Source organism: Gekko japonicus, unplaced genomic scaffold, assembly GCF_001447785.1.
Source record: "Gekko japonicus isolate JY-2015 unplaced genomic scaffold, Gekko_japonicus_V1.1 scaffold1280, whole genome shotgun sequence".
NCBI classification, from domain to species: domain Eukaryota; kingdom Metazoa; phylum Chordata; class Lepidosauria; order Squamata; family Gekkonidae; genus Gekko; species Gekko japonicus.
The window spans coordinates 275,551-300,103 of NW_015165276.1; the positions used below are offsets into that span (position 1 = coordinate 275,551).

Consider the following 24,553-nt stretch of genomic DNA (forward strand, 5'->3'; position numbering starts at 1 on the left):
TGATTTCTGAGCATGGGTGGCGGGCGGAGTGTGAGCGGGCAGCCTCCCCCCAACCCCCCCCACACACGGGGCAGCCTCTTCCTCCTCCGATCGAACCCTCGCACTCGGGGTGCGCTTTGGGGGCAAAGACAATCCAGATAAGACTCCCCCCCCCAAAAAAAAATGTTCCACGCGAGCCGAGAAGAGGGGGCTCCTGCCTTCCCGCGCTGCAAAAGCCCTGCTGTCCGAGGAAACTTCTGCCCCCCGCCCCCATATCTCTTCTGAAGGGTCTGGCCAGGGCGGGGGGCCGGGAAGCAGGACGTCTGAGGGGTGTGTGTGCGTCGGCTGCGTCGAAGAAGGGGGGCGGTCCCGAGGGTGCGGATCCAGGGCTCGTGTTCCTGCGGGGGGTCCCCCCCTCCCGGCTGACTCTCTGGCGTGGTGGTCGTGGTGGTGGGGTCAAGACAGCTGGTGGGGGGCCTCCAGCATCTCCATGAGGAAGGTGTCGATAGGGGTGTCCCCGATGAGCTTGAAGAAGAAGAGGTGCTCCAGGCACTTCAGCCCGATGGAACGCAGCGCCGGCAGACGCAGGAGCAGCTTGGCAAACCTGCCGGCGGAGGGAGGGAGGGAGGGAGAGAGGGAGGGGTGAGAAGGGCCCCACACACAGAAGGCCCCGCAGGTCCCCAGTCCGGGCCTGCCTCCCTGGCTCAGCTCCAGTGCCCCCTCCCAGCGGCGTGATGGTAACAGAAGACAAGAAACGAGTGTCGTAAAACAGACTCTCGGCGACGACAACCAGTGTTCCCTCTAAGCTGAGTCAGTGTGAGCCAGCTCAGTTTTCTAAGCCTCCGGCTCACACATTTTTGTCTTAGCTCAGGAAGAACAGCTCCAGAGCAAACTAATTTATACGGTTGCCAAATTTCTCGCTCAGTTTTAATGCCAGCAGCTCACAAAGTAGAATTTTTGCTCACAAGGCTCAACAGCTTAGAGGGAATATTGACTACAACTGGCCCGAAAGCTGAAGAATGTGTCATAGGGAATGATGTATACGAAGCTGCCGGTCCCGCTGCGAGTCTGAAGCTATTGAAGCCGACTACATGTGCGGTGGCTCAAGTGGTTAAGACGCTGAACTGCAGGCTGTGGAAGGTCATTAGTTCAGCAGTTCGAGACCCGAGTGTGCCGCATGACGGAGTGAGCTCCCGTCTCTAGTTCCAGCTCCTGCCAACCTAGCAGTTCGCAAGCAAGAAATTGCAAGTAGATAAATAGGGACCACTTCGGTGGGAAGGTCACAGCGTTCCATGCGCCTTGGTGTTTAGTCATGCCAGCCACATAACCACGGAAACGTCTTCGGACAGCGCTGGCTCTCCGGCTTGGAAACGGAGATGAGCACCGCAACCCTAGAGTCGGATTCGACTGGCTTTCGAGCAAGGGAAACTTTACCTTTTACATGTGGGAGACTGGCGTCCGATTCTGTATCGAACTGTTCACAGGCTGTGCCCGATGCGTGTCGGTACGGGTGCAAAAACCACAGCGGCTGACAAGGGAACGCCCCGATGAAGGATGAACTTCGAAATGCTGTTCTCAAACATCCGGACACAACGTCAAATTATCTAGCAGTTCTCCATTGTATTTATTTTGTTTATTTAATTATTTCAATTTGTATCCCGCCTTGTCACAGAACTGGCTCAAGGCGGCTAACGACGTTAAAAACACTAAAACAATAAATACATTAAAATACAATCGAGCATAGATACAACTGCCAAAGCAGTTGAACAGTACTGACGATGATGGCGGCATACAATGTACAAACAGAGGCAATAACCAACCGATGTTTCATGCGGGCCGAGGTGTATTCCGGTGGCGCATTCGCCGGTGGCGCATTCGCCGGTGGCCCACTCATTGGGACGGCTCCTAATCGAAAGCCTGGTGGAAGAGCTCCGTTTTGCAGGCCCTGCGGAACTGCAGGAGGTCCCGCAGGGCCCTGATGTTATCCGGGAGCTCATTCCACCGGTGTGGAGCCGCCACTGAAAAGGCCCCGGCTCTAGAAGCAGCCAACTTGACGTTTCCCGGGCCCGGAAGAGTCAGGCGGTTCTGTGAGCCTGATTGCAGTGCTCTCTGGGGCACGTGTGGGGAAAGGCGGTCCCTCAGGTAGGCAGGCCCCCGGCCATATACGGCTCTGAAGGTCACAACCAGCACCTTGAAACGGATCCGGTATGCTATTGGCAGCCAGTGCAGGGCCTTCAGCACAGGCTGGATGTGGTCTCGAACAGAGAGACCCATCAGCAGCCTGGCTGCCGCATTTTGCACATGGCACAGACCCGTTCTCCACGGTTTACATTTTGTACTTTTTCCTTGTGGCGGCTTTGTATACATCATTCTCCATTACACGTTCTTCAGCTTTTTGGCTAGTTGTAATTGTTGAGAGGAGGGGGGGAGGCGTGGCTATTTGCGCCGGCACAAATAGCCCCGCCACAATGCGATCAAATGCATTGGCAGCACACCATGAGAGGTGACGTGACGGACGACAAGCTGGCCGGTCCCTGGCCCCGCACCCAGGACAGGATCTACTCGCTGAGCTGCGGCCACTCCCAGAATAGCTCCCTGCCAGCGTTCCCTCTGAGCTGTGGAGTCTTGTGAGCAAAAATTCTACTTTGTGAGCTGCTGGCATTCAAGTTGCGAGCGAGCCGGAGGCCAAACATCTGTGGAGCTAGCTCACACTCACTCGTCAGAGAGGGAACACTGCTCCCCCCCACATCCCCTTCTTGTGTTCCCTGAGACCGATTTCCCACAAGCCCCTGCTCTGCCCTCGTTCCTCCCTTTCCCCCAACTTGCTGCACGGCCACATATATGTGGCTGCATCCATAGAAATAGAGCTGCCAGAGGATTTAGTCATGGCCACGGGAATAATCACTTCACAAGGGGAATAGACAGAGTCATGGAGGATAAAGTCTACCAACAGCTACTGGCCATGGTGTCTAAAGGGAACCTCCATGTTCAGAAGGCAGTCAACCTCTCAGTCATGGAGCCAGGAGGCAGCACCAGGGGAAGGCCTCGGCCTCTGTTCCCTGCCGTTGGATCTCCAGAGGAACTGGTTGGCCCCTGTGTGAGACCGGAGGCGGGACTAGAGGGACCCTCACTGGTCAGATCCAGCAGGGCTCTTTGATGTTCTTGTAGGAAACCTCCATGTTCAGAGGCAGTCAACCTCTAAATCCCAGAGCCAGGAGGCAACATTGTGGAAGGCCTCGGCCTCTGTTCCCTGCCGTTGGATCTCCAGAGGAACTGGTTGGCCCCTGTGTGAGACCGGAGGCGGGACTAGAGGGACCCTCACTGGTCAGATCCAGCAGGGCTCTTCTGATGTTCTCCTCAGGGGAAGGCCTCGGCCTCTGTTCCCTGCCGTTGGATCTCCAGAGGAACTGGCTGGCCCCTGTGCGAGACAAGAGGCTGGACTAGATGGACCCTCACTGGTCAGATCCAGCAGGGCTCTTCTGATGTTCTCCTCAGGGGAAGGCCTCGGCCTCTGTTCCCTGCCGTTGGATCTCCAGAGGAACTGGCTGGCCCCTGTGCGAGACAAGAGGCTGGACTAGATGGACCCTCACTGGTCAGATCCAGCAGGGCTCTTCTGATGTTCTCCTCAGGGGAAGGCCTCGGCCTCTGTTCCCTGCCGTTGGATCTCCAGAGGAACTGGCTGGCCCCTGTGCGAGACAAGAGGCTGGACTAGATGGACCCTCACTGGTCAGATCCAGCAGGGCTCTTCTGATGTTCTCCTCAGGGGAAGGCCTCGGCCTCTGTTCCCTGCCGTTGGATCTCCAGAGGAACTGGCTGGCCCCTGTGCGAGACAAGAGGCTGGACTAGATGGACCCTCACTGGTCAGATCCAGCAGGGCTCTTCTGATGTTCTCCTCAGGGGAAGGCCTCGGCCTCTGTTCCCTGCCGTTGGATCTCCAGAGGAACTGGCTGGCCCCTGTGCGAGACAAGAGGCTGGACTAGATGGACCCTCACTGGTCTGATCCAGCAGGGCTCCTTCTGGTGTTCCTACCTTTTTGAGATTTTTAGAGACACAGTCACTGCCTTGAACCACCAAGAACGGTGGGATACAATTTTTTTTTTAATAAACACATTGAGCTGCAGAAGCTTGATCAAAACGTACAGATTGAAGTCTTTACGGTCTACCCCTTTTCCTGCAACGGTCTGATGGGTGCGCACGAAATCCACACACGCCCCACTCTCGCAAGGTATCACACTCCCCAATGTACCGCGGCTACCCGCACCACCGATCTCATAACAGTGGGGCAACTGAGTACAGCTGTGGGCATGGCCGAAGAGGAATCCTCTTCTGCATTGTTTGTCTGGGGTGGCAGAAGGTTTCTGTTCCTCTCCGCACTACCCCCCTCCTGTACCCTCTTCCCTCCTGGAGCCTCACAGGCCTGCAGAACTCTCCCCGGCACTTCCCGCCTTCCAAGGGTGGTGGGATGGAAGAGTAGGTTTCCCCCTTGGGGTCTACGCTTTCGAGAGGTGACGTGACGGTCGACAAGCTGGCCGGTCCCTGGCCCCGCACCCAGGACAGGATCTACTCGCTGACTGCGGCGTACTTTTACATCGTTTATCTCAAGTCTCAAGAAGGGGGTGCACTTGCTTTACGGACATTTGGAGACCATGTCTTTCAGTCCACTGAAACTGGGATTTGCAACGTCTTTCTTTTGCTACCGCCTCTTCCCGTATACGCCTCGGAAAGCTTTACGCTCTGAGAGCCAACATCTCCTGGCAATCCCTGGCCCAAGGGACGTCCGCCTCGCCTCAACCAGGGCTTCCTCCGCCCTGGCCCCCACCTGGTGGAAAAGGCTCCCTATGGAGATCAGGGCCCTGCGGGATCGGATGCCATTCCGCAGGGCCTGCAAGACGGAGCTCTTCCACCAGGCCTTTGGCCAAGGCAGTGGGCGTCCACATATGCCCCCCCCCCGGGTTGCAATCTCCCATCTAGCCAGTTTGGTGTCGTGGTTGAGTGCGCAGACTCTAATCTGGGAGAACCGGGTTTGATTCCCCACTCCTCCACTTGCAGCTGGTGGATGCCCTTGGGCAAGAGCTGTTCTTGAAAAAGAGCTGTTTCTGTCAAGAGCTCTCTCAGCCCCACCTGCCTCACAGGGTGTCTGTCTGTTGTGTGGAGGGGAAGGGAAAGGAGTTTGGAAGCCGCTCTGAGACTCCCTTGGGTAGTGAAGGGCCATGGGGTATAAATCCAATCTCTTCTTCTTCTCTTCATCTACTGATAACTGGCCATACCCAGTTACATCATTGGGCTGGATTCTCTGTATGGCAAGCATGACTACTGGTCTTATACGTGTTTTTTTTTAACTTTTATTTTATTTTTCATTAAACAAAATAACTTGAAAGATTACAGAGTTTTCAGAGTTCTTCAATTCATCAACTTATTTATCCATGCATACACCCTATTCCATCTATTACTATGTACCGTATTATTTTCCCCCTGTAATTTTATACTCAGATCGTCCATTTGTGCTAGTTCTAACAGTTTTAAACTTAGGTCTAGTTTAGTGGGTATTTCTTCTAGTTTCCAGTACCCTGCCAACAACATTCTGGCTGCTGTTAGTATATAAACTATAAGATATACATCTTTGAGGTTATATCCATCTGGGACAATATTTAGCAACAATATTTCTGGTCTCAAATCTATGTTCAATTCTAAGATTTCATGTATAGCTTTGTTCATCATACCCCAATATTTTTGAATCTTTTTACATTTCCACCACATGTGATAAAAGGTCCCCACATTAGATTTACATTTCCAGCATATATTGGTTACATTACTATAACATTTAGCTAATTTATCGGGGGACCAATACCATCTGTGGAACATTTTATAGACATTCTCTTTATATGCAACCGCTCTCATATATTTAACTGATTTCCATATTTTCGACCACTGATTTTCCTCTAAGGTTTTCCCCAGAACTTTCATCCAAGATATCATAACTTCTTTGATATTCTCATCTATTTCGAAATCATCCAACAAAAACCCATACAACTTCTGAATTAGTTTGTCATTCGAGGACAACCAAATTTTATCTAATTCATTTTTATCATGGTCAAACCCTCTTTCCAGATCTTTGCTGTATCTATCTCGTAATACTACGTGCTCCCACCAGGATAGGTTATTTTCTCGAATCAATTTATTTTCCGCTTTTAATTTATTATCTTTTTCTAATAAGGCCTCATATGTTCCTTTTATATTCTGGGAGGTAAGTGAAGGTTTTATAAACGCCTCTATTGGAGACACCCATCTCGGGGTTTTTCTATAAAATCTCAGTTTAATCTCATTCCATACTTTGTTTAATGATCCTCTTATCACGTGCCTATTAAAGTTAGAATGTATTTTGTCTTTACCTACCATACATACGCGTGCCATCCCGTGGCTAGATAGTGCCTTTCAAGGTTCTTTTGTTATCTAACATAAGCCAATCTTTATCCATACTAGGGTGGCCGCTTTATAATACAAAAGCCAATTTGGTACGCTCATACCCCCTTTTTCTTTCCTATCCTGTAGGATCTTCCATCTTATTCTGGCTTTTTTGGGGTGCCATACCCCCTTTTTCTTTCCTATCCTGTAGGATCTTCCATCTTATTCTAGCTTTTTTGGGGTGCCATACAAATTTTTTGGTAATTTTATCTAGTTCCTTAAAAACTTTCTGGTTCTTTAGAATAGGAAATTTTTGCGCCAAAAATAGAAATCTCTGTAGTATATTCATTTTAATGGCTGCAATTCTACCCATAATCGATAGAGGTCTTATACGTTTTAATGTGTTTCAAATTTTATTGTATTTATTAGAATGCTGTAACCCGCCCTGAACCCGCTTATGGGATGGGCGGGAAATGCGAAAAAATAAAATAAATAAGTGTTAAATAGAAAATGTTACAGATATTGCTTTAAATCCCCAGCCTATCTATTGTATTTTTTTTGTATTCCTTGCATTTTGTATATTTGAGAAATATTTGGAGCCTTATTTGATGTCAAGAAGAAGAAGAAGAAGAGGAGATTGGATTTATACCCCTTGCCCTTCACTACCCAAAGGAGTCTCAGAGTGGCTTACAAACTCCTTCCCCTTCCCCTCCCCACAACAGACACCCTGTGAGGTAGGTGTGGCTGAGAGAGCTGTGACAGAAACTGCTCTTTTTCAAGGACAGCTCTGAGAGAACTTGTGACAGACCCAAGGCCATCCAGCCAGGTGCAAGTGGAGGAGTAGGGAATCAAACCCGGTTCTCCCAGATTAGAGACCGGGCATTTCACCACCACACCAGGTCATGCAAGATTTATATTTATTCCTCTATTTCCTTAGATTATTCTGAGTTACCCTCTCTCTGCTTTGGCTGACAACACCTCTCCAAGCCCAGCCCCTGAGAGCCTCCTGAATGGGGAGGATGCTGGGGAACTTCCATGTGCAAAGGGGGGCAGGCTCGGCCACTGAGCCCTGACCAATGGATTTAAGCCCCCTGCCCCGCCGCAATCTCCCCCCCCGCTCTTGCTTGCCACCCACCCCCCGCCCCGGGATCCATACCTGCCCTGCTGTTCCGGGTACTTCTGTTTGCAGTAGGACTCGAGTGAGGCGTATACCTTCTCCCGCAGGAGCTCCACGTCTCCGGGGTTCGAGAGCCCTTTGGCATCTGGGCGGGAGGAGAGGAGAGGCGAGCTGGATGGGTGGGAAAGGCCAGGCGGGACGGACTCCCTCCTCCCCACCCGCCTGTGGAAGGCCAGAAAGCTGCCGACTGCGAGACACTGTCCTCCGCAGGGAAGAAAAGAGTCACACACACCCACCCGGGCAGGGACCCTCTCCCGCAGCCCCTCCCTCCCTCCCTCACCTGGGTTGAAGAGGATGATGGCGCGGAGGCAGCCCAGTTCTGTCTTGTCCATCCGCATGTCCCGCATCTTCGACACCAGCTCTGTCAACACCCTGCAGAGGAGACCCGGGGCGGGTGTCAGCCAGTGTCCCCTCTAAGCTGAGGCAGCGTGAGCCAGCTCACCGTTTTCTAGCCTCCGGCTCACACATTCTTGCCTTCGCTCAGGAAGGAGGGCTCCAGAGCAGTGTTCCCTCTAAGCTGAGGGAGTGTGAGGCAGCTCACAGGTTTTTAGCCCCCAGCCCACGCATCTTTGTCTCCGCCCAGGAAGGAGGGCTCCAGAGCAGTGTTCCCTCTAAGCTGAGTCAGTGTGAGGCAGCTCACAGGTTTTTAGCCCCCAGCCCACGCATCTTTGTCTCCGCCCAGGAAGGAGGGCTCCAGAGCAGTGTTCCCTCTAAGCTGAGCGAGTGTGAGGCAGCTCACAGGTTTTTAGCCTCCGGCTCACACCTTTTTGCCTTCGCTCAGGAAGGAGAGCTCCAGAGCAGTGTTCCCTCTAAGCTGAGCAAGTGTGAGGCAGCTCACAGTTTTTTAGCCTCTGGCTCACACCTTTCTGCCTTCGCTCAGGAAGGAGGGCTCCAGAGCAGTGGCCCCTCTAAGCTGAGTGAGTGTGAGGCAGCTCACAGGTTTTTAGCCTCTGGCTCACACATTCTTGCCTTCGCTCAGGAAGGAGGGCTCCAGAGCAAATTCATTTAGACAGCAGCCAAATCACTCGCTCACAACTTTAATGCCGGTAGCTCACAAGGTAGGATTTTTGCTCACAAGGCCCGGCAGCTTAGAGGGAGCATGGGCGTCAGCTATTGGAAGCAGAGGGGTGTCAGGTAGCCCCATCATAGACCTGGAATGTGTGTGTGGGGGGGTGCACCTCCTCCTCGTTCCCAGCTCATCCCTGTCCAGCTTCTTTGTGCTGTCTCTGGCTTGGCCTTGTTGATGTTCCCAGCTGCAATTAACTCGTCTGGGAAAGAGAACGGCTTTTACTCTTTGCCCGCTTGCTTGCTAGCTTCAGCCTGTGCATGTGAATCATATCCATTGGCTTCAGCTCACGGTGGGGGGGGGTTGATTGCACTATTAGGGGCCATTATATTGTTTGTTATTCCTGACACAAACTGTATACATGTTTTTCATAGAATGTTAGAGTTGGAAGGGACCTTGCCGGTCATCTAGTCCAACCCCCTGCACTCTGCAGAAGCATAGCTTCAGAGATAGCCCTACATACCTACAATATACCCGAAAGATGGTCATCGAGCCTCCGCTTGAAAACGCCCAACGAAGGCGCATCCACCACCTCCCGAGGCAGTCTGTTCCACTGCTCAACCACTCTTACAGTCAGGAAGTTTCTCCTGATATTTAGCCGGTAACGACTCCCTTGTAATTTCCACCCAGTAGATCTAGTCTTGGAATCCGGAGCCAGAGAGAATAGATCTGCTCCGTCTTCTACGTGACAGCCCTTCAGATACTTGAAGACTGCAATCCTGTCCCCTCTAAGCCTTCTCTTTCCCAGGCTAAACAGACCCAACTCTTTCAGCCTTTCCTCCTAAGACTTGGATTCCAACCCTCTCACCATCCTGGTTGCCCTCTTCTGGACACGCTCGCGCTTGTCAACATCCTTCCTCAAATGTGGTGCCCAAAACTGGACACAGGACTCCAGGTGAGGCCTGACCAGTGCAGAACAGAGTGGAATGACCACCTCCCGTGATCTGGACATGATGCTTCTGTTAAGGCATCCTGAGATCTTTAGTACTGGACACTGATCTCCTGAAGAAGCCTTGTGTGGTGTGCCCTGACTAAGGACCCTGAGACGGGGCTCCTGGCCATGTCTGCGTGTATTGGCAGCGGGGGGCAGGCGAGCGGATCAACCAGCTCCCTCCCCACTTTACTCCCTTCCCCACCTCCCCTGGCTTTTCCAATCCAGGAGCCAACCTTTGGCCTTCAGGCACGTGTTTCGCACCCGCACCGTGCAAGCGTTGGCTGCCGGACCGTGGCTCTTTCTGTGCTTCTAGGAAAGCGAGCGGCCAGCGAGGGCCCCAGCACTCTCAGATGCAGAGGGAGAAAGAGGGAAGGATTTCTGGAAGGGTTCTGGGGGCCGGCGCCTCCTGGCCTTGCCCCAAGGGAGGTGCGGCACGGAACGTTGAGTCGGGGGTCTCAAGAACGGAGCGGGGAGAGAGCCACGGACAGCTTCACGGCTCTCCCCTCCCTCTGCAGCCGACACACCCCACGGCACTGTGGCATGCTCTTCACCCCAGCATGATGCCACTCCGGAGCAATCTCTGATGTGGCCTGTTTGGTGTCGTGGTTAAGAGCAACGGACTCCAATCCGGAGAAGAACTGGGTTTGATTCCCCACTCCTCCACATGCAGCCAGCTGGGCGACCTTGGGTCAGTCACAGGTTCTTTCAGAGCAGTTCTCTCTAGGACAGTCCTCGAGAGAGCTCTCTCAGCCCCGCCGACCTCACAGGGTGTCTGTTGTGGGGAGGGGAAGGGAAAGGAGATTGTAAGCCGCTCTGAGACTCTGAGTGAAGGGCAGGGCATGAATCCAATCTCTTCTTCTAAGGGCCTCGGACGCACCTGTCTCCTAACCAATGCTCCCTCTAAGTCAGGGGGTGGAACTCATTTGTTCTGAGGGCCGGATCTGACACAAATGAGACCTTGCTGGGCCAGGCCATAAAATGTAAAGCCAGGTAGCGGAGAGATAAACTTTATAAAGGACACAAACACAAAGATTTTTTTTAACTTAAAATAAAAACATGCTTAAAACATTAGCTCTGTGCTTTTGATTGATTGACATTCACCACGGAAATCTCAGGCTCAGAGTTCTGAGTCTAGGACCCACATTAAAACATGAAACGGCGGAGCGATTGAGAGAGTCTGGCGAAGCAAGCTATGATGCAGCAGCAGCAGCAGAACTGGAAGCGGGAGATGGGCCAGTTCCACCGCGGGCCTGATGGAAGCCCAATCCGGGGGCCTAATCCGGCCCCTGGGCCGCATGTCTGACACCCCTGCTCTAAGCTGTGGAGTCCTGTGAGCAAAAATCCTACTTGGTGAGCTGTCGGCATTACAGTTGTGAGCGGGCGATTTGGCCACTGCATAAATCAGTCTGCTCTGGAGCCACCCTTCCTGAGCGAAGATGAAAATGTGTGAGCCGGAGGCTAAAGAACTGTGAGCCGCCTCGCACTGACTCGGCTTAGAGGGAACACTGCTCCTAGCCCAGGGAAACAACGGGGGAAGGGCCCAGTGGCCGGGGAGGAGACAATCTGGCTCTCAGTGCTCCCCGGCCGGATTCCCCCTCGGCCCTCTTCCCCCCCCCCCATCGGCTCTCTTCCCTGTTCCGGCACCTGTCAAAGATGGCGCCCACGCCGGCACTGTGGGCACTGTTGCGATGGACGTGGAGCCCCGTGGCCAGCAAGATCCCGTCCTTCACCGAGATGGAGCGGTGGGAGAAGGAGGCGATCAGCAGTTCGTTCCAACCTGCAGAGAGAGAGAGAGAGAGAAGCCGCCGAGTGAGTCCGAGAGCAGGGGCCGTCCCGTCCGCACAACCCCAAGGGGGCTTCTCCCGCAATAGCGTACCGAATCCGCTTCAAGGTGCTGGTTCTTACCTTTAAAGCCCTATCTGGCCGGGGTCCAACATACCTACGGGACCTCCTTTCCCTGCATATACCCCAGAGGGCACTACGGTCTGGGTCTCAAACCCGGCTGACCCTCCCTGGCCTGAGGGAGGCCAGGCTAGCTACTACCAGGGCCGGGGCCTTCTCGGTGGTGGCCCCTACCTGGAGGAACGAGCTCCCGGAGGAGATCAGGGCCCCGCGGGACCTCTCACAGTTCCGCAGGGGCTGCAAGACAGAGCCAGTTTGGTATAGTGGTTAAGTGTGCGGACTCTAATCTGGGAGAACTGGGTTTGACTTCCCCACTCCTCCACTTGCACCTGCTGATGTGACCTTGGGTCAGTCACAAGCTCTGGCACAGCTGTTCCTGAAAGAGCCATTTGTGTCAGAGCTCTCTCAGCCCCACCCACCTCACAGGGTGTCTGTTGTGGGGAGGGGAAGGGAAAGGAGTTTGTAAGTCGCTCTGAGACTCCAAGTGAAGGGCGGGGTATAAATCCAATCTCCTCTTCTTGTTCTTCTCTTCCACCAGGCATACAATTAGGGGCCGCCGCCACCAATGTTCCCTCTAAGCTGTGGAGTCCTGTGAGCAAAAATTCTACTTTGTGAGCTACCAGCATTAAAGTTGTGAGTGAGAGATTTGGCTGCTGCATAAATTAGTTTGCTCTGGAGCCCTCCTTCCTGAGCTAAGACAAAAACCTGTGAGCCAGAGGCTAAAAAACTGTGAGCTGGCTCACACTAACTCAGCTTAGAGGGAACACTGGCCGCCACTGTGGCGCCCGGCCCATAATTTTACCATCGAGCCACTGCCAGGAGAGCCGGCGAGCAGAAGAACATCTAGTACTGTCGGAAAGCCACTTGAAGGCATTCCATCTAACTGGATCTTTAATCGCTGCCAGCGCTTTGTGTTGCGTTATTTTTAACTGTTGTGTTTTAATGATGCATGTTTCATTACGTATTTATGTGACTCAGAGGCCGCCCTGAGCCTGCTCTGCAGGGAGGGCGGGGTACACATCTGACCAAAAATAAAATAAACAAACAGGGCCCGTTTCTCTGCCGCCCGACTGCAGGAAGACACGCAGGGCACAGGGGCGGGGGCAAAGGGGCAGCCGTCTCCACAGCCCAGAGTGGCTAAACCCCCCCACACGCACGCACACACTGGTGTCCCTCACCTCTAGAAAGCTGGGCAAAAATGCTCAAGGCAAAGTGCAGGGTAAACACTTCTCACCCCACACACACACTGCTTCCCGGGCCCAAAGATACGTGAAGACTCAAAACACTGTTCAAGAAAATTGTAGATGGTCGGATTTTGATACAAGCTGAAAAGTAATTATGTCTTGTTTTTTCTTGTATGTATGTACGGGAAGGGAAATTATGAATGGGGTTTAAATAGGCTTTTAGGTAACTAGTTTGATTTGTTGTGTGGATTTTTGCTAAAAACGAATTTATGGCATAGGTTGTATTATGATATGGACAGTTTGTATGTTTAGTGATTTAGCTATTTATGTTGGTGGGTTGTATTTCTGGGAATAAGTGAAGCTTGTGGTAAATATAGGGAGAAAAATTCTAAATAGGGTTTAAAATTGAGTTATAGAAAATTAGTTTAAAGGATTTTGAAGATTCTTGGTGTATGAAAAAGGAATGAATTTTTGGTGTATTTAATGTTTATAGGTACTTTATGAAGGAGGGTGTTGTCTATATGTTTGTATATCTAAATAGTTATTTATAAATGGTGGGTAGCATATTGAAAACCCAATAAATAGATTAAACAAAAAAGAAAAGAACATTGTAGAAAGCAGGATTCTTCTCTGAGTATACATGTTGTTACAACTGCTAGAATATTACATGCTAAATACTGGAAAAGAAAAGAGACACCATCGAAAGAAGAAACGATCAATAAACTATTGGAAACGGCAGAGATGGACAAACTGACTTCACTTCTGAAAGGACAAAAAGAGGGAAAATTTTCAAAATACATGGTCAAGATTTTACAGGCGGATTGAAGAATGTGTTAAATGAATCCTGCATACAACCGAAGTAGAAAGTATAAAGGGCATAATAAGGACATTGATAGAAATAAGTGCAGAACTTTTAAATCAACAGTTTAAGGTGTAGAAACGTATTTGTGATTAGAGGGGAACATTTAAGCGATACTTAATGGTTAGATTCTCCTATTTTACGTTTGTGTTGTAGATGTGTTTTGTCTTGGTTTTTCTTTGCTTGTTTGTTGTCGTTATAAAATAAAAGTAATTTTAAAAAAAAGAGAGACTCAAAACAATTATTTCCCAGGACCAGAAAACCCCTCCTGCGCGAGTGTCCAAATGCTGCCTGTCATGGCAAGTGGGCACCTTGAAGGCAGGGCTTCAAATTCAAGTCTCTCGGTAGAAATGTTCACTGGGACACAGGGAGCTCTTCTGCGAGAAGGACCTCACCGCCTGCCTGTCTGAAGCGAGAACTCCGGGCAGAGAACAGGCATGAAGAGGAGGTATTCGGTTCAATTGCTTTCCAGATGTACCTCAGATCACCTTCATACAAATGCTAACAGAGCTAGCAGGAGAGATTATGGGTGGGTCAAGATCTCCCCCTTCCTCCAAGCAGGGAACAGAGATCTGGAAGTGTTGAATGCTAGAGTGTCTTCAGGAAGGAGATTCCTGGCGATCTCCAGAAAAAGCCTCTTTTGACCTGAGGTGACCTGGTCAGGGGGCGGGGAAAAGAGAAGTGATAAAAACTCCTTCCTGCGGAAAGGAGGTCTCTTTTTTTGAGTGCTGCATCCACAAGAGCTGACAGACCTCTCCACTGAGAAGGCAGCCATTTTCACCCTATGCGTTCGCCTGGAGAGCTGGAGAAAGCTTCAAGCAAACTCTGTAGAGAGCTAGAACTTCTAAGCTAAAGAGCCTGACCTGTATTTTAACATCTGATAAGGCTTGTACACACGCACACACAAAGGACTGCTTGAGCAGTGGAACAGTCTGCCTCGGGAGGTGGTGGATGCTCCTTTGCTGGACGTTTTCAAGCGGAGGCTGGACGACCATCTTTCGGGGATGTTGTAGGTATGTAGGGCTATTGTTCGGCTATGCTCCTGCAGAGTGCAGGGGGTTGGACTAGATGACCTGTAAGGTCCCTTCCAACTCTAACATTCTATGATTCTATGATTTACATTTTATCCATTTCTTTTGAATTCCTTGCTCAATCTGGTGCTGTGCTAAAAGTATGCATGTAGACATTTTCTATTTAATAAATACTTTATAACTTTTGATGCTGGTAGTGGTTCTCTGTACCATGTAGACCTTCACTGTTTTGGACACACTATTTTAAAACGAGCGCCAGGGGAAGGCATGCAGTTGGCAAGTGGCTATTCCTCCAGGGACATGCCAGGCAAGTGAACTGTCCCCCTGTGGCGAACCAGGTGCTGGGCAGCGGGAGACACAGAGGCAAGGCCTCGGAACTTGGAAGGGAACCTGGGAGACCTGACCCTCCCAGTGGGAAATCCCTGCAAAAGGTCAGATGGTGGCGGAGGGCTATCTGAGAGTGGAAGCCTCTCCAGTTGTTGAGAAAAACCTAGGAGGGAAGGGCCAAAAAGGGCATACAGGCCAGAGCAGGTCAGTTCCGCCACAAGGCACCCCAGCCCTCGTTCTGATGAGGGCTCTTAAGAACATCAGAAGGACCCCGCTGGATCAGACTGGTGAGAACCCATTTAATCCAGCCTCCTATCTCACATGGGGGCCAGCCAGTTTCTCTCTAGAGGGCCAACAACAGGGCAGAGAGGCCCAGGCCTTCCCCTGATGCTGCCTCTTGGCTCTGGGGATTCAGAGGTTTAGAGGCTCTGAACGCAGAGGTTCCCTATGAGGCCATAAGAAGACCCCTGCAGGATCAGACTTGTGAGTGTCACTCTGGTCCAGCATCCTGTCTCACACAGAGGCCAGCCCGTTCCTCTGGAGAACTAACAACAGAGCACAGAGCCCAAGGCCGCCATAAGAACATCAGAAGAGCCCTGCTGGATCAGACCAATGGCCCATCTAGATCAGCATCCTGTCTCACACAGTGACCAATCAGTTTCTCTGGAGGGCCAACAACAGGGCACAGAGACCGAGATATTCCCCTAACGTTGCCTCCTGGCTCTGGGATCCAGAGGCTCGGTGCCTCTGAATGTGGAGGTTCCCCTCAGTCACCAGGGCTAACAGCCACTGACAGACCTCTCCTCCGCCAAAATCTGTCTAATCCCCTTTTAAAGCTGTCCATTCCTGTGGCCATCACTGCTTCCTCTGGCCGCGATTTCCACATTTTAACTGCTAGTTGTATAAAGGAATAGCTCCTTTTCATCCACCCTGAATCTCACGTGCAGCAACTTCATTGGACGCCCCCGTGTTCTCCCTCTATTTAGTCCCGGGACTCCTTGTCTTAAAATATTTTATTCATGTTAAAATAAAACGTTCCATAATCAATTTTTCCCCTTTTCTTTTTTCAATTTTTCGGGGAAAAAACAAAAAAGGCTTCAGGAAAAAAACGGGGGGGAAACGGTTTCCCCCTGAATTTTTCCGGGTTTTTTCCGGGCCTTCACATCTCTACTTCTGCCAGCCTAAGCAACAATCCTGAGAACAAGCCGGCAGGTGATGGTGGTGACTTCTACAGTCAATAACGCTAACACCAAGGTAGGAAAACTCTCTTAAAGGAAACCAGTTTCTTGACAGAGTTAGAAAGGATCCTAGAGGTCACCTACTCCAACCCCCTTGCTCAATGCGGGAAATAGTCAACTACAGCACCACACTCTGCTTAAAGGAGCGTACGCCATAAAAAAAGTTTTAAAATGACTTCAAAAAGCATTTACAGGAGAAATTCTTGTGGGCCCACGCCTTTAAGAAAGGGGGCAGTGCCCCCCAAAGCCCCACCGAAGCTACGGGCCGGCCCCCCATACCCAGGACTCACCCGCCCGAAGCAGTATGACCTGGTCATCGAGGGGCAGCTCCGAGAAGTGGGGGATGCGCTTGGCCCACTCCACCAAGGTGAAGAGCTGCTTGTCAGCCGCCTGGCAGATGTTGGTCACGGGGTCATTTGGCTGGAGGGAAGAGAGGCAGACGGGCAGGTGGGTGGCACGCATGCGGGCGGGAATTACACGAACCCCCGGCACCAGGGCTGCTCTCCGCCCCTTCCCTCTGCCCGCCCAAGCCCCTCGCCAGCTGACCGCCCAGCTCCGTGGAGCCGTTCGCTCTGCAAGCTGGCCTGGATCCCTCTGCCCCAACCCTGCTAGAGACACCCACAGCACCCTCGACCCACAGCGACTCCCCCACCCACCCCCGTTAAGGATTTCTGCCGCCCCTTTCGATATTTACCTCGTTGGCGTCAAAGGTCCGGGGTGAGCGTTCTGATCCCGCAGCACCACACCCCCAACTCACCGAGCTGCCCCCCGTGCCGGATCCGTCGACGCTCTGGTCCGACTTCTGCTCCACGGCCAGTTCGGCTTCCAGGATCTTCTCCACGGGCATGTCCTCGTTGGCCCCGCCCCCAGGCAAGTCACCCTCCCCTTCCTTGTCCTTGCCGCGCTGGCGCTCCTCTTGCACCGCTGGGCGCACGGGGTGGGTGGGTGGGGGGAGAGAGGAGGCGGTTAGAGACAGGACGGCGGCCCAGCCTGGCACCCCCACCCCACCCCACAGAAAGAAGTAAGAGTAAAGTGTATGGGAGAAACAGGGCAACTGCTGGCCCACGAAGGTCCTTTCCGCACTAGAGCTTAAATCCTGGTTCAACCCTGTCCCTGAACTTAAATTCTACACTACGCGAGTTCACCCCTGTAATTATCTCGGGGTATCTTTACATTCTATACTACATGCGAGTTCACCCCTGTAATTATCCCGGGGTATTTTTACATTCTACACTACATGCGAGTTCACCCCTGTAATTATCTCGGGGTATTTTTACATTCTACACTACTTTCGACTTCACCCCGTAATAATCTCGGGGTATTTTTATATTCTACACTACACTCAAGTTCACCCCCGTAATTATCTCGGGGTATTTTTACATTCTACACTACACTCGAGTTCACCCCTGTAATTATCTTGGGGTATTTTTACATTCTACACTACATTCGAGTTCACCCCTGTAAGTATCTCGGGATATTTTTACATTCTATATACTCGACTTCACCCACTGTAATTATCTTGGGGTACACTCAAGTTCACCCCTGTAATTATCTCAGGGTATTTTTACATTCTACACTATACCCGAACTCACCCCTATAATTATCTCGGGGTATTTTTACATTCTACACTACACTCGAGTTCACCCCTGTAAGTATCTCGGGGTATTTTTACATTCTATATACTCGACTTCACCCCCGTACTTATCTCAGGGTATTTTTACATTCTACACTACACCCGAATTCACCCCTGTACTTATCTCAGGGTATTTTTACATTCTACACTATACCCGAACTCACCCCTATAATTATCTCGGGGTATTTTTACATTCTACACTACACCTGAGTTCACCCCTTTAATTATCTTGGGGCAGTTTTTGTTTCCACATTACATTGGGGTCATTCCGGTTTCGCCCCACCAGATGCTGTTATAACCAGGCAAAAATGCGAGGTACGGTATTTGTGTCGTGAGTTGAATTCTGACAAAACCAAGGATGAGATCCAAGTGCAGAAAGGACCGAAGAGGCCAAGCGGCCAGCTGAATGAAGACACACTCCCCACTCTCGTTCTCTCTGGCAGAGGACATGGCCCAGAGAAAGGCCAACGACGAACCAGGCTGCACGGGCAGCTCTCCGCCTCTCCCTCTTGCCAAAGGATGGCAGCAGCCTCCCAAAGGCAAGAGGGGCACGAAGAGCAGCCCGTGCCACCTCACGGGGGGGAGCAAGGCAACGCCCACCGCTGCTGCTCCCTCCGAGCCCGGGGGCCGAGGGAAGCACCAGCGGGGGACTCCGCGGCGGGAGGAGGACGAGCACAGAGATCAACCGCTGCCACTGCTTCCTGAGGAGGGACCTTTCCGAGTGGCGGGGCCTAGCAGCCGCCCACCCTTGCTCTCCAGGGGCCCCAGCAGAGAGGGACCTTTATTCTTCTCCGAGGCGCTGAGCCTGCCGACACAGCGAGGAGCGTGTGTGGTGGCCGCCCCCCCAGCCACACTGCCGCCCCCCCAGCCAGGCTGGCCGCCCCCCTGCGAGTCCCAGGCGGGGTGGCCTGTGCCCCAGCCGCCTCCCCCCCCGGATTAGCCCTAGCTGCACCCCCGCCGCCCGCTACCTTCGCGCTTCATGCCGGTGGCCAGGCATTTCTGGTAGCGGCAGTACTGGCAGCGGTTGCGCTGGCGCTTGTCCACGACGCAGTCCTTGTTGTCGCGGCAGGTGTAGGTCAGGTCCTTCCGGATGGTGCGCTTGAAGAACCCCTTGCAGCCTTCGCAGCTGTACACCCCGTAGTGCTTCCCTGCGGGACCGAGGGAGGGCCGGCCGGGAGGAAGGCAGGGACTGAGCAGCCGGGCTCACAGCAGCCCCACCTCTGCGGGCGGGCCACCCCAGCCACCCCCCTCCAAGGACCCTGGGCTCCCCCTCCCCTTAGCCACCCCCTCCAAACTCTGCACCCCACTTCTCTCCCCCCCGAGCACCCCGACACGCCGGCTCCTGGCTCCGAGCGCGCCCGCGCACCTGACGACCGGTCACCACAGATGGCACAGAGGCGCTTGCCGGGCATCATGTTGCCGTGGGCGTGGCCAGACACCACTCTCATGCCCAGCGGGGGTTTGACGTCGTCCGAGCTGCTGACCGAATGGAGTCCCGAGAGGTTCACCGTGGAGTTGATCTGGGCAGGTAGAGGAGGGGGGGAGCTGTGAAGGAGCCCGACGGGCACACCCGGGGAGCCCCTCCCGCACCGCCTTCCCAAGCGCGACCCCCCAGCTGGCAGGGGTGGGGTGTGTGCTTACCTGGGGGCTGCTGACGGGCCCGTAACCGATGGAGGGCGTGGCGGGGAGGCCCGGGGAGCCCATCGAGGAGCTGATGACGGGGAACGGGGAGCCCAGCCCACCGAGGGAGGTGGTCATGGCCGAGCCGATCATAGAAGGGTGGAGGGGGGCCAAAGGCTCAGGCGGGGGGGAGGTTCCTGTGCCCAGCAGCGGAGGAGATGAGCTGAGAGAAGAACTGTCGGGGCTCCTGCAGTCTTGGGGGGGGCGAAGAAAGACCGGGGATTAGATCAGCTGCAACCCCCAACGCGGGAGAGCCGTGGTTTCCCTTCCCACCCCGTCAGCATTTCCCCAGACAGGCCCACCCCCGCTCACTCTCTGGCTTCCTCTCCGGATATTTTGCAAAAGCGGCAAGGGGTCACGTGACCGGCGGGCTTCCTGGCTACCCTCCGGGGCTGAAGAGACAGGAAAGGGAACGCAGGAGTCCGGCTCCCAACTCCCCCTCCCTTTGGATGGGACCAGCTCTTCAGCCGAGAAGCCCGAAGATCCGAGAGCACTTTTCGCACGGGATGGGGCCAAATGCTCCCTCTACGCTGTGAGCAAAAATCCCACTTTGCGAGCCACTAGCATTGACGTTGTGAGCGAGCGACTGGGCCACTGCGCAAATCAGTCTGCTCCGGAGCCGCATCCCTTCCTTAGCCGAGACAGAAACGTGTGAGCCGGAGGCTTAAAAAACTGTGAGCTGGCTCACGCTAACTCAGCTGAGAGGGAACACTGGACGGAGCCCCTCTCCTGGACAGAACCATTGGACAGCCTTAGAGGGGAAGTGTATTTTTTCCAAAGAGACCAACTTTTTCACCTTAAGACAACAACCAGATTTCGGGGGCAGCTTCTGAGTGTCTGAGGTGCTCCTGGACTCGAGACCAATGCTCCCTGCGGACTCTAATCTGGGAGAACTGGGTTTGATTCCCCACTCCTCCACTTGCACCTGCTGATGTGACCTTGGGTCAGTCACTAGTTCTGACAAGAGCTGTCATTGAAAAAGAGCAGTTTCTGTCAAGAGCTCTCTCAGCCCCACCCACCTCACAGGGTGTCTGTTGTGGGGAGGGGGAGGGAAAGGAGTTTGTGAGCCCCTCTGAGACTCCAAGTGAAGGGCGGGGTATAAAGCCAATCTCTTCTTCTTCTCTAAGCTGTGGAGTCTTGTGAGCAAAAATTCTCCTTTGTGAGCGACTGGCATGAAAGTGGCGAGCGAGCGATTGGGCTGCTGCATAAATCAGTTTGCCCTGGAGCCCTCCTTCCTGAGCTGAGAGGAAAATGTGTGAGCCGGAGGCTTAAAAAACTCTGAGCTAGCTCACACTACCTCAGCGTAGGGGGAACGCTGCTCGAGGCTAGTTCTGGATGCCCGCAGGGATGCCCTCTGAAACTAACCATCCACGTAACTCGCCACTAAAATCAGCCTCAGTGCCAGGCGGCTGGGAAGTAAGTGGCTGCGGTCCACCCAAATTTTATAAAGGAGTCGAGAGGAGATACAGAGAATTGCAGGCCACGGAGCCTAACTTCTGACCCAGGTGAATCAGCTGAAGCTTCTTATTAGAGCCAGTTTGGCGTCGTGGTTAAGTGTGCGGACTCTAATCTGGGAGAACCGGGTTTGATTCCCCCACTCCTCCTCCACTCGCAGCTGCTGGATGACCTGGGGCAAGCCATGCTTCTGTCAGAGCTGTCCTTGAAAAAGAGCCATTTCTGTCAAGAGCTCTCTCAGCCCCCACCTACCTTGCAGGGTGTCTGTTGCGGGGAGGGGAAGGGAAAGGAGTTTCAGGGTTGCCACTACAATTTTATTTTTCGTTTCCCTGACCAACATTTGTCAATTTCCCTGACCACCATTCAAATATAACCACAAGTTAAAAAAGAAATAGGTTGATGCTCCCTCTAAGCTGTGTTGTGAGCAAAAATTCTACTTTGTGAGCTACTGGCATGAAAGTTGTGAGCGAGCTATTTGGCTACTGTGTAAATTAGTTTGCCCCGGAGCCATCCTTCCCGAGCTAAGACAAGAATGTGTGAGCCGGAAGCTAAAAAACTGTGAGCTAGCTCACACTAACTTAGCTTAGAGGGAACACTGGACTCGTATTGCATTAATGCAAGGTAAGGCTCCACTCTACAACTACACAAGTCTCAACTGCAAAAATATTTGTCAAAGAGATTTAACATCAGCATCTTTCAACATTCACTGCAGCGACATGTTTTGCAATTGCACCAAAAATTACACCGAGATACAAATTTCAATTCAAGCAAACTCTGAATGCTAACAAATGACATAACATTTTTGTTATTGTTTGAAAGGTACACTAAAAATTATATAAACGTTCTGTCTACAACAGCTGGGAAAGGGCATCATTGAGTTCCACTTGTGTTCTGCTCCTTCTCTATTCCAGTTGCCACAAGAACAGAATCAGGCTCTTGCAGTGGCAGGTCAAAAACCCACGGCTTGAATCTATTTTAATCACAATCTCCCTGACTTTCCCTGACCAATTCTCATTTCCCTGACTTTCCCGAAAGTGGCAACCCTGAGTTTGTAAGCCGCTCTGAGACTCCTTTGGGTAGTGAAGTTGTTGTTCAGTCGCACAGTCGAGTCCGACTCTTCGCGACCCCATGGGCCAGATCCCGCCAGGCCTTCCTGTCTTCCGCCGTCCTCTGAAGTTGGCTCAATTTCATGTTCGTTGCATCGATGACACTGTCCAACCATCTCATCCTTTGCCGTCCCCGTCTTCTTTGACCTTCAATCTTTCCCAGCATCAGGGCCTTCTTCTCCAGTGAGGGCTCCCTTCTCATTGGGTGGCCAAAGTATTTGAGCTTCAGTTTCATTATCTGGCCTTCCAGGGAACAGCCAGGGTTGATTTCTTCTAGGATTGACTGATTTGATCTTCTTGCAGTCCAAGGGACTCTCAAGAGTCTTCTCCAGCACCATAGTTCAAAAGAATCTATTCTTCGGCGCTCGGCCTTCCTTCTAGTCCAACTCTCGCAGCCATACAAGACTACTGGGAATACCATTGCTTTGACCAGTGAAGGGCGGGGTATAAATCCAATCTCTCCTCCTCTTCTTCTTCTAAAGAGGTTAAGAAACATGCGGCTAAGAGCAATCCAGCGGCCACGATATACTTGGACTTTCAAAAGGGGATTTTACAAAGTGCCTCATCTGAGCAGACGTAGCAGTCATGAGGTAAGAGGATAGGTCTCCTTAGGAAGGTGTTAAACCACAAGACAGCGAGAGGGGGAATCCGTGAGACAGTTCTGGCAATGGAGACAAGCGAGCAGTGGGGGTCCCACAAATATCAGGATTGGGGCCGGCGCTATTTAACTAATCTTGGGAGCGAGCACTGTTAACGCAGCGACGCAGCATAGCCGGAACCAATCGGACGGAGGTCGTTGCAGCAGTCGTTGCACAGTCGCGAACTGTGGAACTACCCCAGAAGGAGCCGCGCCAAGACAGGACCCACCACGAGGAAGTCGCAGGAAGAAAAATAACAAAAGCCGGCGGGGTGCCTGGTAGGCACTCATCTTCCCTATACATTGTGTGGCCCTAGCTAGGAGTTATAAAATGCCCATGTAAACCGCTCAGAGCCTCCGGGATGGAGCGGTATAGAAATTGAATAAATAAATAAATAAATAAAAATTAAAAAAAATAACGGCCAGGTTTGTGGAGGATACCAAAGTATTCAGGATGGTGAAAACCAAGGTGGATGGCGAGGAGCTTCAGAGAGGTTTCTCCGCATTAAGCAAATGGGCAGAAACATGGCAAAGGAAGCTCAGCGTAGCAAAAATAAAATAAAAATAAACCTGAACTTTAAATATCTGCTGACGGCTCCGAACCAGCAGAGCAGACAGATCCTGGGGGGTGTGGCGGATTGCGCAATGAAGAAGTCAAAATGTTGACTCAGTGCGTGGCAGCGGCGATGAAAGAGGCAAACTCTATCCTGGGGATTGTTAGGAAAGGGGCTGAAAATAAAACAGCCAATGCTGTCATGTCCCTGTACCGATCGGTGGTGGGGGGCGGTGTTCCCTCTAAGCTGAGTTAGTGTGAGCTAGCTCACAGTTTTTTAGCCTCCGGGGCACACATTTTTGTCTTTGCTCAGGAAGGACGGCTCCAGAGCAGTGTTCCCTCTAAGCTGAGTTAGTGTGAGCTAGCTCACAGTTTTGTAGCCTCCGGCTCACACATTTTTGTCTTAGCTCAGGAAGGATGACATTGCTCCAGAGCAAACTAATTTATGCAGCGGCCAAATCGCTGGCTCACAACTTTAATGCCAGTAGCTCACAAAGTAGAACTTTTGCTCACAAGACTCCACAGCTCAGCAGGAGCATCGGCGCGGCGGCCTCGATCAGGATACTGCAGTCCTGGTCACCCTATCTCAGAAGAGAGATCGCACAGCAGGAAGACGTACAACAAAGAACAACCAAGGCAATGAAGGGGGTTGGAGCGCCTTCTCTACGAGGCGAGGCTGAGGAGACCGGGAACGTCTCATTTCCCACAGCTACACACAGAGTGGAGAGAGCTGACCAAGAGGACCTTCTTCTCCCTCTCCCAAAAGACTAGAAACTCGAGGGCACCCAACAGGCAGTCGGTTCAGGATGGAGAAAAGGGAAACACTACTTTACGCAGAGAGCGATCCAAATGGGGAATGTGAAGCCAGAGGATGCTGTGACGGCCACAGGCAGAGACAGCTTCAAAAGAAGGTCAGGCAGATCCGTGGAGGAGAGGTCCACCAGTGGCTACCAGCCACAGAGACTGAAAGGGATGTCCAGAGAGTCGGAGAGAGCCAACCTCCCTTTCCCTGACCACCACCACACCAACGGAGAAAGTGACGGCCGCCTTGTGCACCAAAGGGCCCTGTCGCAACGCAGGATAATCACATCTCTCATTTCCAAAGACGGGCCAGAGGACAATACGGACAAAGATCTCCATTTCTTCCCCCAGAGCCTGCATAGCCCAGCAGCCCTGTTGAGGCCGAACGCTCTCGGGGCAGGACACAAAAATCACACCCGCAGCGTGACTGCAAACGGCTCGGCAGACCTCCCCACCGAGAAAGGAAGGCCCGCCTCTCATACACCGTGCCCAGATGTTGCGTGCCCAGATGCAAAGGAGGACAACCGAGCCCTGGAACTTATCGCAGGACTGTCGTTTTCACTTTCGGTGAAAGGCATCGAGGGCTGAA

At 52.4% G+C, this 24,553-nt stretch overlaps 1 protein-coding gene across 1 annotated transcript in view; it reads right to left on the bottom strand.

The window, feature by feature from the left end:
- Window positions 1–12: 12 nt before the first annotated feature.
- Window positions 13–24,553, bottom strand: part of RXRB (retinoid X receptor beta) — a 28,519-nt gene continuing 3,978 nt past the window's right edge. Inside the window, exons 2-10 of the mRNA XM_015410264.1 lie at window positions 19,374–19,607; window positions 19,099–19,252; window positions 18,701–18,880; window positions 16,857–17,023; window positions 16,390–16,519; window positions 11,203–11,335; window positions 7,839–7,930; window positions 7,538–7,643; window positions 13–583 (exon numbers count right to left, since the gene is read on the bottom strand). Coding sequence (XP_015265750.1) covers window positions 436–583; window positions 7,538–7,643; window positions 7,839–7,930; window positions 11,203–11,335; window positions 16,390–16,519; window positions 16,857–17,023; window positions 18,701–18,880; window positions 19,099–19,252; window positions 19,374–19,505 — 1,242 coding nt within the window. The 5' untranslated portion in view covers window positions 19,506–19,607 and the 3' untranslated portion in view covers window positions 13–435. The remainder of the gene's footprint in view (window positions 584–7,537; window positions 7,644–7,838; window positions 7,931–11,202; window positions 11,336–16,389; window positions 16,520–16,856; window positions 17,024–18,700; window positions 18,881–19,098; window positions 19,253–19,373; window positions 19,608–24,553) is intronic.